The sequence below is a fragment of the Tenebrio molitor genome, chromosome 2 (genome assembly GCF_963966145.1).
Source record: "Tenebrio molitor chromosome 2, icTenMoli1.1, whole genome shotgun sequence".
NCBI lineage: Eukaryota > Metazoa > Arthropoda > Insecta > Coleoptera > Tenebrionidae > Tenebrio > Tenebrio molitor.
Genome location: NC_091047.1, coordinates 503,873 through 519,248, shown reverse-complemented (window position 1 = coordinate 519,248; position 15,376 = coordinate 503,873). Strand labels below are relative to the sequence as shown.

General features: G+C 39.2%; 5 protein-coding genes across 5 annotated transcripts; 2 read left to right on the top strand and 3 right to left on the bottom strand.

Moving 5' to 3' along the window:
• The first annotated feature begins 163 nt into the window (after positions 1 to 163).
• LOC138123473 (antifreeze protein Maxi-like) lies at positions 164 to 1,369 on the top strand. Its single transcript, XM_069038224.1, has 3 exons — positions 164 to 391; positions 459 to 507; positions 561 to 1,369. The coding sequence occupies exons 2-3, from the start codon at positions 474 to 476 to the stop codon at positions 1,277 to 1,279; spliced, it is 753 nt and encodes a 250-aa protein (XP_068894325.1). The 5' UTR covers positions 164 to 391; positions 459 to 473; the 3' UTR covers positions 1,280 to 1,369.
• Positions 1,370 to 1,462: 93 nt separating this feature from the next.
• On the bottom strand, positions 1,463 to 2,621 carry LOC138123472 (prophage side tail fiber protein homolog StfR-like). The gene is made up of 4 exons (XM_069038223.1): positions 2,509 to 2,621; positions 2,419 to 2,460; positions 2,112 to 2,368; positions 1,463 to 2,058 (listed from the first exon to the last, which is right to left on the bottom strand). The coding sequence occupies exons 2-4, from the start codon at positions 2,450 to 2,452 to the stop codon at positions 1,561 to 1,563; spliced, it is 789 nt and encodes a 262-aa protein (XP_068894324.1). The 5' UTR covers positions 2,453 to 2,460; positions 2,509 to 2,621; the 3' UTR covers positions 1,463 to 1,560.
• Positions 2,622 to 7,465: 4,844 nt separating this feature from the next.
• LOC138124404 (uncharacterized protein CG45076-like) lies at positions 7,466 to 8,514 on the bottom strand. The gene is made up of 3 exons (XM_069039429.1): positions 8,428 to 8,514; positions 8,334 to 8,376; positions 7,466 to 8,282 (listed from the first exon to the last, which is right to left on the bottom strand). The coding sequence occupies exons 2-3, from the start codon at positions 8,368 to 8,370 to the stop codon at positions 7,540 to 7,542; spliced, it is 780 nt and encodes a 259-aa protein (XP_068895530.1). The 5' UTR covers positions 8,371 to 8,376; positions 8,428 to 8,514; the 3' UTR covers positions 7,466 to 7,539.
• A 1,702-nt stretch (positions 8,515 to 10,216) lies between these two features.
• Positions 10,217 to 11,600, top strand: LOC138124278 (uncharacterized). Its single transcript, XM_069039262.1, has 3 exons — positions 10,217 to 11,014; positions 11,060 to 11,226; positions 11,274 to 11,600. Exons 1-3 carry the CDS (start codon positions 10,975 to 10,977, stop codon positions 11,553 to 11,555), a joined length of 489 nt encoding a protein of 162 aa, XP_068895363.1. The 5' UTR covers positions 10,217 to 10,974; the 3' UTR covers positions 11,556 to 11,600.
• A 905-nt stretch (positions 11,601 to 12,505) lies between these two features.
• Positions 12,506 to 13,686, bottom strand: LOC138123555 (uncharacterized protein CG45076-like). Its single transcript, XM_069038308.1, has 4 exons — positions 13,570 to 13,686; positions 13,480 to 13,521; positions 13,167 to 13,429; positions 12,506 to 13,117 (listed from the first exon to the last, which is right to left on the bottom strand). Exons 2-4 carry the CDS (start codon positions 13,511 to 13,513, stop codon positions 12,620 to 12,622), a joined length of 795 nt encoding a protein of 264 aa, XP_068894409.1. The 5' UTR covers positions 13,514 to 13,521; positions 13,570 to 13,686; the 3' UTR covers positions 12,506 to 12,619.
• Between the last annotated feature and the right edge of the window lie 1,690 nt (positions 13,687 to 15,376).

Sequence of the window (15,376 nt, the reverse complement as noted above, 5' to 3'; positions counted from 1 at the left end):
GAGAGAAAGTACCGTTAAAAAATTTAAAGAAAAATATAGAAAAGTACTGATAGTGCACGGCGTCACGATCTAAACGAACGGGACTGCAATTTAGTAACACTTATGTGTCTTTTTAGCGAACGTGATGATTGTAAAAATGGTAAAACACCATAAAACCCGTCCAATTAATCTCGCGAAGACAAAAAAAAGAAAGTACAATAGTCACTATCGTATAGCTTGTCTGCAAGATCAAAATTGAAGCGTGACAATAAGTTCATGGTGTATAATTGAGTCTTTTTTCTGGTAGAACGGTCTAAACCGACCCCAGTCTTTACTATAAATAATGACAGACGTGGGAGTGTAGACAGTGTCAACCAGACCTCAACCAAGCAAGTACCTCCGAAATCCTACAGTAAGTCAGAATCTTGCCGCAACAGTTTCGTGTAAATTATAACGAAATAATTATCTTTTAATTGCAGCTTCTCTTGAACATCATGTTCCGCTTCTTCGCCGTCACCGTTTGCGCTTGTAAGTTGCCCAGATATCCAGCACGTCGCCCAGACATGACTCATATTTTTCAGTCGCTCTCGCATCTTGCTTTCCTTCTCACGATGATTCCGCCGCTGATGGCTCTCACTCTTTCGGGGGTATAAGTGGAGGTTTTGGCTACTCCGGACACAAGCACGGCTACGCCTCCGGAGCAGAACTGACCAGCCTGGCCCACACCTCCGCCCTTCAAGCCAACTCGGCCGCCCAGAACCAGCACGCCGCCGGAAACCAAGCCGCTTTCGGTGTGAAGAATTCTCTGGCGCAAGCCGCTCAGGGAGCCGCCGCCACCGCCCAAGCTGCAGTGGTCGGGAAGCAGATCATCGTCCAGGAGCTCCACCAGCAGGTGCAGGCGGCTCAGCAGCAGCTCCAAGCCGAGATCGGACAGTACAACCAGGCCCAGCAGGCTGCTCAAGCCGCGCAAGAAGCCAGTCAGCAGGCTCAGCAACAGGTTAACACTTTGAGTGCGGCGTTGGCGGCTGCGCAAGCCACTGCCGCTCACGCCTCTCAGTCTGCGGCCGGTGCCGCCAGCGCTGCCGCTTCTCAACATGCCATGGTATCGGATGCCAGACAGAAGATCGGTCATTTGACCTCACAGTTGGACGCTGCCGTTGCTGATCTGCAAGACACTGAGGGAGCGGCTCAGAAAGCTGCGGCTGCTGCCCACGTGGCGCAAGCCAATGCTGCGGCAGCGGCTAATGCTGTGGCCCAGAGTGCCAAAGGGGGACACCACGGGGCCGGGAAATTTCACTAAGGGGTTTTTTATGAGGGTTAAGAGACAACTTTTTATACTATTTTTCATTATAATTTAATAAAGGATATTATTATAACTTTTCGCTTTATTATTTCTTTTCTTCTCATTCATCAAGGAATACGAAGTGGATAATATCTGAGTACGGAAAAAGAAGATGGAGAAGTTTAACAATAAAGTCCAACATCTTTTTGATATCTTTTATTCATCACTTAACCTCTACAAAGATTTTCACAGTCAACTTGACAATCGAATGAGTGACACATGATCCTCGTGCTTTCCTTCTAATGGTGGTAGCCGCCTTCAGCCCCTCCGAACTCGTGTCCTTGGAATTCGCTCTGGGCAGCACTTGTAGCTACAGCGTTGGCAGCAGCTGCGGCGTTGCTCTGAGCGATGTGCGCAGCAGCAGAGGCCTTCTGTGCACTAACTTCGGTCTCCTGCAACCCACCGATGGCATTGTGCAACTCCTCCCTCAAATGGGCAACTCTCTGTTTAGCTTGTTGGATCATGGCGTGTTGGGACGCTGCAGCTTTGGAAGCTTCAGTCGCAGCTGTGATAGCGTGTTGGGCTCCACCTTGCGTAGCGGCAAGAGCGGCAGTAAGAGCGTTAACTTGTTGCTGGGATTGTTGGGCGGCTTCTTGAGCGCTTTGAGCGGCATGTTCGGTTTGTTCGTATTGTGCGATTTCGGCCTGGAGTTGATGTTCGGCCTCGTGGAGCTCGTGTTCTAGGCCCTGGACGATGATTTGTTTGCCGACGAGGGCGGCTTGAGCTGTGGCGGCAGCCTTAAATAACAACAATTTGTTCCTTCGTGTACTTCGTACAAGAATTAACTTACCCCCAGAGCGGCTTGGGCAAGACCGCTGGTGGCGCCGAAAGCTGCTTGATTTCCTGCAGTGTTCTGGTTTTGGACGGCCGCTTTGGCTTGAAGAGCCGAGCTGTGGGCAAGACTGGTCAATTCGGCTCCGGAGGCGTAGGTCTTAGAGGAACCATGAGCGGAGAGACCTACACTAACCTCACCGATGTGAGTGGCTTGTGTTTCGGGTTCCGCCTCTGCGATCCTCTCTTTAACTACCCCAGCAGATGTGAGGGCAACTGACAGAAAAGAGTTAGTAAGAAATTAGGAAGTTTTGACAAAAACTCACCAAAGCAAGATGCAAAAACGACGAACCTGAACATGATGGTACCTAAAAATTATCCAAATCACAAACTGCATTCCATTCTCGTCAACTTACTTGTTCCACTTGGTGAGGATGTGTTTTTAGTGTAAGGTCTGCTCGTCACTGATGCCACAAATGCGCTGAAGAGTTTATATACTGGTTCTAGGAATGGTAGGGGAATTCGTATTAATGAATTTGTAATTAGACGGTAGGAGATCAAGGGTGCCGAATAAATGCAGACTTGGATTTTATCATACTCGTGTTAGTCATAGAGAATTCCTGATTTGAATCCAACAGACTTTGAAATTTAAAAGAATAATGTGGAGTAATTTTGTATGCTTGAGATGATTTAGACTGTTATGCTGTGGCAATTGGCATCATTATAACAGATTCTTTTACGTATAATATTATGTAAACTATTAATGCTTAACAATTAGAGGAGAAATCAAATACTAACGCTCTTTAAGACCTAATGTAGAGGGTAATTACTTCACCACATTCCTTCAAAATTATGAAAGTATCACAATTTTAAAAAAATCTTCGTGATAATAGAAAAGTATTCGTTGAATTATTGATTCGCTACGTTTGCAATGCAAATTTAACTGACAATCAGTGATTTCGTTTCAGGCTTCTTCAAATAAAACGAAACGTATTGCATATTTTTTTTTAGTCCTAACATCCTAAAAGTTATCTTAGATCAGGGAATCCCTAACGGATTCGATAACAATCTTTGGGATCGTTCTCCTGGGAGAATCGCTGTTTATTATGCAATCGAGAGTCAACGACATGATTTGCTGTTACTAATTATAATTAGGCAGTAGGTACATAATTTTTTAATTTAACAATTTATGTAGAGGGTTATTATTATAAATGATTGCAGTCGAAGCAGGCCATGCCCATGTTATGAAATTTTTGCCGCTTTCAGTGAACTGTCAATTTTTGTCGCTGTCACTGTCATTTTTTAGGTAAAAAGAGCGGTGATGAGAGTTTTTTTTTTAATAACGATTAAATCCAAAAATATTGAGTTGTTTTGCACCCAATTCAACTCCTGTGTGTGAAAGGTGTGTACTCTTATTCACATCATTTTGATGTTTTTTATATGTAGCGGCAACCATAAATTTTACATTCAGTTTTTACGCTTACTACAATCATTTAGAATAATCCTGTAGTGCCTTTAATTTTAGTTTGGTTTAGTTGTTTAGTAGTTTTTAGTGCAATTACAGATTATAACAAAAGAAATTTTAACATGAGACGATTTATTAAAAAAATAACAAAAGGGTCAGCAAGTATAAAAGATCTTAAAAAGAAAAAGATTAATGACAATTTTCTCCACATAGTGGAACATCACTTGCTGTTGGTTTTCAAATTACTCTTTTTGAACCCACTAACTTCAAAATGACATTTCGCAAACGCAACAGTTAACCGCGAACGTAAATTTCGCGCACTAGTGCTTCAAAATCATCCAAAAAGCATTGGCCTTTTTGAGCATTCTGAAAATAATTTGACTTTATAATAATAAAAGTCACGTTTGAAAATTTTTAAGTGTCACTAACTGTCAATAATTGTATCTTGCTTTTCAAGTCCCAATTCACTAGTTATCTCGTTATTCTCTTTGTTTTAAAAATAGTTTCAATTGGTTTTTCTCTGTTCTCGTTATATTTTTCGTTTGAATTCAATTACGTTTCTTTAGATAAATTACTATGGTCAGTAATAGGTGTTGTGTTATGAGTTATTCAAGTTCAATAAAACGTGGTTCTAAATTGTGTAATGTTCGGAATGGTATGTTTTTTTTTATGGTCTTAACATGATTAACGTATGGGTTTTAGGGACCAAGAATATAATGCGAAGACAACAGTCTATATACATCAAACAGATTTTGATTTTCGCAAAAATCGTATTGTTTTAGAACGGATTTTTCTTGTGGTTGAATGGCGACTGGGCAATTTTTGTATTATTTTGAATAGTGAAACTATGTAATTACAGACTTCCGTTCCTTAATGCTCACAAAATGGTGTAACTACGCTCAAGAATTGCTGATGAAACTTGCAATTCTAACAAACAACTCTTCAAAAATTAAGATACATATTTCAACTGATATACAGGTGATTTACGAGGAATAATGAGCCCGATTGAATAGAAAATGCAACCCGCAATTCATCAGGAGAAAAACCCGGACATTTACCGCTTCGATGTCCGGCTTTTTGTTCCAATGTATTGTGGGTTGCATTTTCTATTCCATCGGGCTCATTATTCCTCGTAAATCACCCTGTATTGTAGTTTTCTTTTTAGGTTCAGGCAATTAGCAATTCGGTACATCTTATTAAGATTTCTAATTAATTTTAAAAATGTTAGCATTCAAAGTGGTATATACGCATAACCTAATGTTTTTGACGTTAAAATACTGTTGTCATTTTGCCAAACTAAATTCCCTTAAAACTGATGTCTTCCTCGTCGCACTTACGACATTTACATTTATTATCTTTGTTCCACAATAAACTCGCGCTAGGAATGCAATGGCGCTACTTTAACACCTAATGTGTTGATTTAGTGACCTTATGCTTGTTTTACACGGTCAAAGAAATTGATGAATTTTGTGACCTTGAATTTATTGTTGCGTGTAATACACAAAATTGTCGTGAATAAATTGACGACAATAAATTAATGAATAAATTGTCAAAATAGAACCAGCTCTAATTTTTCGTGAATTTTTTGGAGAATTCTAGTTACATTGCGGTTTATAAATTTGTACCAACTTTAGTGTGTAAACTGTCAAGTCACATGTGAGAGTATCGTTTCGGCAACCGGCGTATTATTGTCATCGTTTATATTATAGTGTTTATTTGTTTTGATATTGAAAGGTGAGGTAATTTAAATAATAATATAGCATTGTCATAACATTGTCACCCCGACAAGTTTAGTGGATAAGGTTGGCAACACATTGGCGGTGTAAAAGTCCCTAGTTTATTGTGTGCAAAACTTTGATCGTGTAAAACACTTTCACATTTTCAACTTATTCATGAATTGTTTCATGAATTAATTTGTGAATTTATTCGTCAATTTCTTTGACCGTGTAAAACAAGCATAAGATTGACACTTGGGCAAGCGCCATCTATTAACTAAATTGGAAACTATTGGGTAATAATGCTAATATTCGTTTCAAAAAATATTCTACAAACCAGAGATAACGTTATCTCTGTACAAACCTCGATTCGCGCAAATGAAACACTCGCTCCTTCGTCGCTTGTGCCTCAAATAATGCCCTCATGTGCGAAAAATGTCTTCTCACACTCGGTTCGTAAATAACATTTTTTTTACATGGGAGAGATGAGTCGTGGGAACTTTCCTTTGAAGTTGTAAAATGGATAATTGGGAATTTCAGACTTCTATATTTAGTAAGAGGGGAATCGACGAAGCGAATAAACGGGAATACATTTGTTGGAATAAAAATTAAAATACAAACAGTTCTGGATAACTAAATCGTTTTTGAAAAACTTTAGTACGTAATATTTTTAATTGGAAGCGAGAATTTGGTGTTTTTTTTTTGTTTGAAGTTTGTCTAAATTTGAAGATAAATGGAAGTTTCTACCGGATATATTTTTTTATTTTACATCTAGCCGGCTGTCTCCTTTATAAGAGAAGAAGGTTGTTGACGATTTATTTAAACCTGCAGAAGAAACGGAATAAAACACCTTTTTGTAGATGAAAATTTCTTATAGCTATTAAGACAACAAGGGTTTTATAGACGATTTAAAAATCGAGATCGTAGTTTAAATCAGAGCGACCGCAGGGAGCGAGGATTTAATAGATCGAGATTTTTAAACTATAAAACACGCGTTGTCTTCAAGATTTTTTCTAACACTAACATCTTATCAGAAATTTTAATAAATTCAGAAATTATTCGAGGAGCGTCACAATACACAAAATGCGGAGGTTGCCGTGGGTACTATGGTAATAATATCAACAAATTTGGAAAAAAACAATTTTCATCGTTGAAATGTGCCAAAACGTTCTAGAAGAAATAAGAAAAAAGGGACAATTTGTTACCAATGAAGTCTAAAAGTGCATACGAAAAGGTGTATGTTTCGTTTCAAGGCCGGAACAATAAAAGAAAGCATCACGGAGGTAACGGAAGATGTCATTTTGGCTTTTCTTGATATGGGGTAAGCGTGTAGAACTTCATTAAAAGTTAATTTACACTACGGCAAGAATCATTTGAAGAAAATGTAAAGATTGCCATTTTCGATGGCCGGGCACTTGCATTGGATGAAACAGCAGAAGTTAAAGAAGAAGATGTTATGAACAAGGGCACGAAGCTAATCTGGCAATTCCAATTCAATAATTGTACTTTTCACTTTTGTGATAATTACTGTAAAAATGATGAATAAAATGTTACTTGAATGATGTGTGTGAGCGTATTTTATGACTCTATAAGATACGTTGCTATTGACGACGTGTCTTATAGAGACAAGCGTATTTTATGGGAAACATAAGGTGTGAGCTCAAATGCACCATGGAAACAGTATAAGATATTAGTGTTAGAAAAAAGAAATTAATGTGTTAATATTTGCGTTATAGAAATAACTCATCTAGTAATGTTTATAGATTTACATGAAGTACATATTTCTTGATGGATAGACGAAGACTAATGAAATATCCTGACAGACTTCCGTGTTTAACACGTCTTTATTTTAGCAAAATTATATTGTATTAAATAAGCGAATAAATTATTTGTATTCATTTGCTTGCTCTGTTACTTATCCATATTTTTTTGTAATATTTAATTTTTTTAATACTGTCTAGAAGATTATCAGAAACGGAAGTCTTCACATTTCCGAAGCCTGCAAAAATCTGCATCCGTGACCACTCTGGTCTGCTACCTCCTCAACCATACTAAATTAGCACGCACGCCATAAAATCGTTTAATCCATTATCAGAGCTCAACGATCCGAATCGAAATCTCGCTTAATCTGCATAAATTTCCGTCGCCATTCACCACACCATTCTTCCTCGTTCGATCAATCAAAACGCTAAATTATCTTAATTGGATTTATTGTCGACTAAGATGGGTAGGTTTTTACAGAATGAGTGGAACATGATACAAGATTGTCAATGGTGGTAATCGGCCGCCTCATGTTCATCAATCTGATTGCTTGCGCTGTTAACCACTGCGAGTTGGGCGGAGGCAGCGGCATTGCTCTGCGCCAACTGCGCGGCGGCGGCAGCCCTCTGTGCCGACACGTGCGTCTCCTGGAGCCCGCTCAAGGCGTCGTTCAACCTCTGGTGCAAGCGTCCCAACCTCTGTTGGGCCTCTTCGATCATCTGGTGCTGCGCGGCGGCAGCAGTAGTCGCGGCAGAAGCGGCGCGCTCGGTCTGCGTGACGGATTGCTGGACGGCAGCGAGAGCGGCGGTGGCGGCGCCCAGTTGACCCTGGCTCTGTTGGGCGGCGTTTTGGGCGGCGTTGGCGGCTTGCAGGGTCTGCTGGTATTGGGCCTGTTCGGCTTGGAGTTGGTGTTCGGCGTCTTCGATGTGGCGCTGGAGGTTCTGGACGATGACCTGCTTGGCGACGAGGGCGACCTGCGCGGCGGAGGCGGCCTCCAAAGCGGCGCGGGCGTAGCCGGTCTGGGCCCCCAGGGCGGCCTGGATGCCGGCGGCTTGCTGATTGCGGACGGCGGTTTTAGCTTGGAGGGCCGAGGAGTGCGCCAGGCTGGTCAGCTCGGCGGCCGAGGAGTACTTCTTGCCCCCGTGGCCGGAGTAGTCGCCTTCGAATTCGACGCCGGAGATGTCGGTGGCTTGGGCCTGGGGCTCGGCGGCAACCACGCTCAATTTTTGTTGTTTGGCGGTGACGGCCGCTGCGGAGATTTCAACGATGGATAAGGCAACAAAAAGTAACGAGAATTTACCTAGACAGGTGACGAAAACAACAAAAAATCTAGACATGATTGCCTGAAAAAAAAAAAGATTTAGTATGTGTTGCGGATGAGACTGTTTGCTTACGGAGACTGCAAGGGATCTTCTACAAGTGAAGGCTGAGGAGCTACTGATGTTCACTCACGGTAAAATCCCTTTTTATACCGATTCACATACTTCAATTACTATGAGAACGCCAGCGATGGTCACTTTGACTTAATTTGTATTAATTAACATCTTAATTGCGTTTCGATTGAAATAGTGCACCGGACGAGACAATTCCGTGTTTTCCTCCCTTTCAGAATGGAAATCGCGTTGATATCAGGAATTTTAACAGTTAAAAAGTGTCAAGCGGTTGTTGCATACACAACAAAACGTATACATTCAGAGTTCATAATTGTTTTTTTATTGCAATTATCTGGTTTAGGGGAAGCAGACCATGGATTCAGTGATGTAATTGGTTTTAAGATATTCCTTTGATTGACCGGAAATGAAGAAAAAGATTTTTTACATTTGGGTTTTAATTGCAAATCTTATAATTGCGAAGCAACGTTCTTCTTCAGTTGTACATTTTTTAAATTCTTCATTTGGCTGACTGTTGCAATGTAAAATAGAATTTGTGTAACAATTAAAAGCTGTAAAGTAGTGACGAAAACATTCAATAATAAAATGTAAAAATTAAAAAAAAAGTTAAAAAAAGAACTGACAAAAATATACATATTTTATGTTTTATACAAACATTTTAATCAGAGAAAAGAAGATAAAAAAAATTAAAGAAACAAAATACTTTTAAACAATGTATAATCTGTTTCAAAATCAAAAATCCACCAACATTGCATTCTACCTCGAAAATACATCCGACAACGTCGCCGACTTTTGTTTTTAGTGTGTCTGTAAGTGTCAGAAAAAAGTGGGGTTATCAGAGAAAACTGTTGGACAGTCGTTTTGGTCGTAGTTCATCGTGTTTTTTTATTCTCATTTTATTATTTCACTCAAAAAGTATGATATGGTAGCCAAAACCTTTTTGTACATAATAATTATTTTGTGTTTCGAGAATAAACTCAACAGTTCAATGTCAAATTTTGGCGGGAGGTTGAGCCAACTCAAAAAAATTAAACTTTTTCAAGGGATTTCTTTTTTTCTGCCAACATAATTCAACAGGTGGTGGATTTTTGATTTTGAAACAGATTATATATTCCTTTTTTTAATCAATTGTCAAAGTGTTGTCATGTTGGTATAAGCCACTGGTTATTTGATAGTTATTAGATTGGCAACGTAAAATGTCAACTGTATGTCAGTCATTTTGATGTGAAGGCGCTATTGAAGCCGCAATTACATTTAAATAAAAATACAAAGGTATTTTCTTTTAATATATGGGTTCGTCACTGCGAGGAACTGATTAGAGAGGACTGGAAAAAATTGATGGGAAATCTACCAATTGAGGACATTCCTCTTCCGCTGAATCATATTCGGAAGACGATTGGGGATTAGATTCTGAAAATGAATAGGGTTATATAACCCATTAAATAAATTCCCATTTTCCTGTATATGTTCAGTTGCACTTTTCAGTGTCATTATCGTCTTTATTTCTGGTTTTTTGGTATAACATTTGGTTACATCTGAAACTTTTCTGACATTTGAAAATTACTGACATAACCTCAAACCTGATCTAGGGAGATTTTACGATAGAGGCGTCCCGAAACGAAAGGTTTTAGGATGGTACAGCCTGGTCTTTGAGGGAATTTTGACATTGACAATTGATTTTTAAAAAAAGGACTATAGAAAAAAAATTCGGTTTTTTTATACCTACCTAGTAATTACTAAGACTCTACAAATAACAATCTGAGAGGAATGCTTTAATGAAGAAACATACGAAAGATTAAAAAATCCAGAAGAACAGGAAGGAAAATAACGGAGATCAGATTTTTTTTTATAAAATTATAATTTTACTTCTCAGATTGTGTAAATTGAAGTTTCTTTTAAAAAACACCGAGTATATTATTAAAAAAAGTTATTAGCACAGTAGCCGCGGAGTAATCTATTCTAATTTTTTTTCTACTGATGATAATTAATATCTCACATGTCTTAACATTAGTTTACAACTAATTTAACAATCTGTGGAACATAAATTAAGAGAGAGAGACATCACGCTGACAGCTGTAACAACTAACCAGCTTCGTTGTTTGTTTTTCATTCTTCTTACTCTGATTACTTTTGTTACTTCATCACTTAATAGGCAGTTAAGCTGAGCTTTTTTGTCGAGCAACCGACAACTACCTACTCTTGAGATACAATTTTCACGGTTGGTCGAGTTTAACGACCGATCGGAATGAAAATCTAGCACATACAATACAAAAATCCAACAAAAAGAAGTGATTCATCACTTTCTAATAAACAACTTTGCTGTTCTTAGATAATGTAATTTCACAGCCGTACACCATCTGCAAATAAGTGTAAGTTTCATGTGACCATCGCCTTCTTACCATAACAAGTCCGTTCGCTCGACTCGTTCCGCCAACATAAAGAAATTTTGCGTTAACTATTCGTCTTTCATTTTAAAGCTGCTCCTCCTTCGTTAAGAGGGACGACCACATAAATGCTCGGTTAAATCAGGCGAACACTAAACTCATCGAGATGTTGTCGGGGGTCATATTTTTCACCATAGCGTGCACAGGTGAGTCCCACCTGTGGAAATCACCAAACAACTTCTTATTTTTAGCTGTGGGTCTGAGAACTAGTGGAAATCCCTTCCTAGAAGCTGCTAAATTGACAAGCTTGGCCCAGAGCTCGGCCCTGCAAGCCCACAACTTGGCTCTCTATCAACGAGTTGCAGGAAGTCACGCTGTTTTCTCCGCTAAAAGCGAACTAGCTCGATCTGCTCTCAACGTATGAAGATGCGCTGAGCAATATCTGTGATTGATGACTTTTTTCAGGCCGCGTCTGCAGCTCAAGCGGCTCTTGTCAGTAAGAAATTAGCGATAAAGACTCTAGAGAAGCAGCTGAAAGAAGCGGAAGGTGTCCTTCAGGCTGAGATGGCACAATACGAACAATTACAAGAGATCGCTGAGATTTTCCTGAAGGCGGCTGAAGATTCGCAGAAGCAGGTCGAAACACTGAACGGAATTATCGACACTTTTAAAAACATCACGGTCAAGAATGATACAGTGGATGTGTCTGATGAGCATATTATTAGTTTTGGTAGTGGTTTTCATTGAATTGTATTAATTATTATGATAATAAATTAATTATGGTTTCATTAATGCAGAATGTTAGAAAAATGCAAACTGCGAAATTAGAGAAAGGTAAAATTGCAATGTCTATACAGTGTGTAAGACAGGCTGCAATTATCCGATTCTGATTTATCCACAAAGACTTCCGACAATTTGAGAATTTGGTGCAGTGTTGCGATGTTTTTGTTAAAATATTTCTACTTTTAATTAATTCTTTCGTGAAAAATAATTCTTTTATTGATTTTTAAACGGTTAAATCTTTTACTTTGCTTTGCTGCAATAGGTTCGGAAGTGTGCAACGGTTTCTAGTTTTACTGATGATTAAAATATCTCTTTGTCAGCACTTTTTGCTAACTTCCGTTAATTTAGACACGAACAAAAAAATAGTATTTACTGTACTCGTACTTTACAAATAAGCTTTTCGGACAAATAAACTTCTTTGTGTTTTTTTTTTCTGTTGCATTTGTCTGTCACGTGTACCTAAGTCAAGCAAAAAATTGTTCGCGTTTACATAACCTCTTATTCAGTCAACAGTTTTATAAAAAAACTCTCGCATAAACGTGTTACTCTTTTTGGTCACAATGATGGCCTCAGTGCTGCCACTTGGATTAAAAGTATTGGGGTTTATTCTTCACTCAGTAATTCTTCCTTAGCTTCAAAGTATCATCCCTTCCTTCAAACTCCACAAGTAAAGATAAATTATGAGAAGTTTGGTTAAAGTTGAAAGTTGCAATACTTCCTACTTCTTGTAAAAACTTTCTTTTAATAATAATTGAAGAAAGTTAATATTTCAATGAACAAAATATTCCATAGAGAGTTATGAATTCTCTCTTTTACTTTCGAGCAAAAATTAAAAAACATCAAATTCGAATCAATGTACCTATTTACTCGTTATTCCGATTTTGTTGATACAGAAAAAAATAAATAAATTCCAATTGAAGTTTAATATATTTTATTAATCACGTATAAACTACAAAGACTTCCATATTGAACAATTGAACATGACGATGGTATTTACAGATGAGTGACATGATCATCCTTCTCGCCTTCTAGTGATGATAACCGCCATCAGAGCCGCCAAAATCATGCCCTGCGATCTCACTCTCAGCAGCACTGCTGGCGACCGCATTAGCCGCAGCAGCAGCATTACTCTGAGCGACATGAGCCGCAGCAGCGGCCTTCTGAGCCGAGATTTCCGTATCCTGTAAACCGGCCAGAGCGTTGTGCAACTCTTGGGACAAATGAGCCACCCTCTGTTTAGCCTCCTGGATCATGGCGTGCTGAGCAGCTGCAGCTCCGGCAGCCTCAGCCGCGGCTTTGGCGGCGTGTTGTGCCCCCCCTTGCGAAGCGGCAAGGGCGGCGGTGAGAGCGCTAACTTGTTGTTGGGATTGTTGGGCGGCTTCTTGTGCAGCTTGGGCCGCCTGTTCCGTCTGCTGGTATTGGGCGATTTCGGCTTGGAGCTGGTGCTCGGCGTCCTGGAGCTGATGCTCCAAGCCCTGGACGATGACTTGCTTGCCGACGAGGGCGGCTTGAGCGGTGGCGGCGGCCTGAAAAGGAGCGGTACAGACGAAGGGGACGGAGTTGGAGGCGACTCACCCCTAATGCGGCCTGGGCGAGGCTGCTCTTGGCGCCGAAGGCCGCTTGGCTTCCCGCAGTGCTCTGACTTTGGACCGCTGATTTGGCTTGGAGGGCGGAAGTGTGGGCCAGGCTGGTCAGTTCGGCTCCAGAGGCGTAAGATTTGGAGTGGCCATGATCGGAGAAACCGACGTTAACTTCACCGAGGTGGGTGGCTTGGGCCTCAGGTTCACCAACTACGATCTTCAATTTCTGCTTTACTACCTTCCCGGAGGCCAAAGCAGCTGTTGGACGACAGTTAGAAGTAGAAAATCAAACCAGGGTGAATACTCACCAATGCAAGATGCAAGAACGATGAATCTGAACATATTGGCGCCTAGAAAAAATGTTTTCAAAATTGTATTGCAAATTGCTTCTCACTTACTTGTCCCACTGGTGAAGATGTGCTTCAGTGTGAGATCTACTCGTCACTGATGCAAGAACTCTCTTCAAGAGCTTTTATATCGCCTCGCTCGAGTAGGGGATCATTATTAATGAATATGCCAGGAGATAATACCGGCTGTAACTGAATCAATTAAAAATGTAAAAAGCATACACCGTGAATAATTAAACTAGATTGTGCATCTTTTAGTATGTTCTTTCGCGGACAATTTGCAAATTTCGTAACACAGGAATTAAGAATGTTACAGTAAAATCCTAGGTGTTGGATAACAGGAGCGGTTGTAATTTGCAATTATCAAAAAAATATGCAACCGAGACTTCCTATAGCATTACCAAACTAAATTATCATAAACTCTATACCAGAACCTTAAACGATTAGATCTAGAGCGTTTGAGAAATATTTTTCCCGGCGAGAAATCTCTCGGTGGTGCGCGAACCATTGATCAACACAACAATACCAGACCAATGCTAAGTTATTTCTTCGAATATTATTCGCCATATTGTTGATCTTAATGACTGCAATTCCTGTTGCGAGATAATTCATTTCTATCAGATTTGAAAAGGAAGCATATGGTTCGATTATTTTGCAGCTTTCTAGCGGCACAAAATTTAATTAAAATTATTCGAGATGTACAATTAGCTAATAATAAGTGTAATAACGAAACTGTGTTTGTTGGATGTTGCGAAAAAATTCCACCTTTGTGGTTCAGCCGAAACGTAAAAATTAGACTGGAATGACGGTTTTGTATTTGGATTTTTATCGATAAAAGTGAACGGAGAATTTATTGTATAACAACGAAGCCCGCCCTGCTCCAGATAATATTTATTGGTTATTTCAGTAAAATATCGAAACATTCTACGATTTTATTCTCGTTGTAAACATTTGACCAAGGTAATAATAATAATCTTTGTGTTTAAAAAAAGACTGAACAAAATTCTTCGACGTTACAGTGTATAACTGGTTGCATATGATGACAAGTTTAATATGTATAGTACCGTGAGTTTTTTTTAAACTGTTGCCATAAGAATTGCATGGTAAAAGTTATACCCCCTGTTAACTTTTGTTCCGAAGAAAATATTCAAACCATTTTTGGAAGATTTTTTAAACTATCGGATAGATTACAATTCAATATCCTAACCTAAACCGGCGAAAAAGTTGTGAAAAAAATATTTTTCTCCCTACCGGTTAGAAATGTAGGCTGTGGATACCTCATTTGAGGTGAGAAAATTCAACTTTCTCGCTAAGGTAAGAAAGTTAATCATGAAATGTTTATGGTAAAACTGTACCAAAATACAAATGTCAAAAGTGTCAAAAGTGAAATAAGTTATTGATAAATGAAAGCCAATTCAATGAAGTAAGTTGGTAGGTTAATCATATAATCTGGAAAATAAACAGATAAGCTAGGTAGGTAGATTACTTTACCCTGTTTATATCAAATTTTCGAACAAACCTCAAATCTTCAAATGCGATGACAAGTTAATTAAACAAATAACACAGCCTCCTATTCAATTCTCAAAATTTTCGTTTTAATCACGAATATAACCATCTTTTTTTACTTTTTTCAACAAAGTTGTGCCGGTAGGGAAAAAATTGTATTCAAACCTTGTTAAGAAAGTGTCCTTGCAGACCTTAGGCACTTACAAACCTCGTCTACGACTCGGTTTATAAGCTTTGCCCGCGGTCTGCAAGAAACCACTTTCTTACCTTGGTTTGAAATATACTATTGTAGCGCGCCGGAAAAATAGTACGTCGAGCGCTCGTCAAAATAGCGTCCTTGTCGGCTCAACCA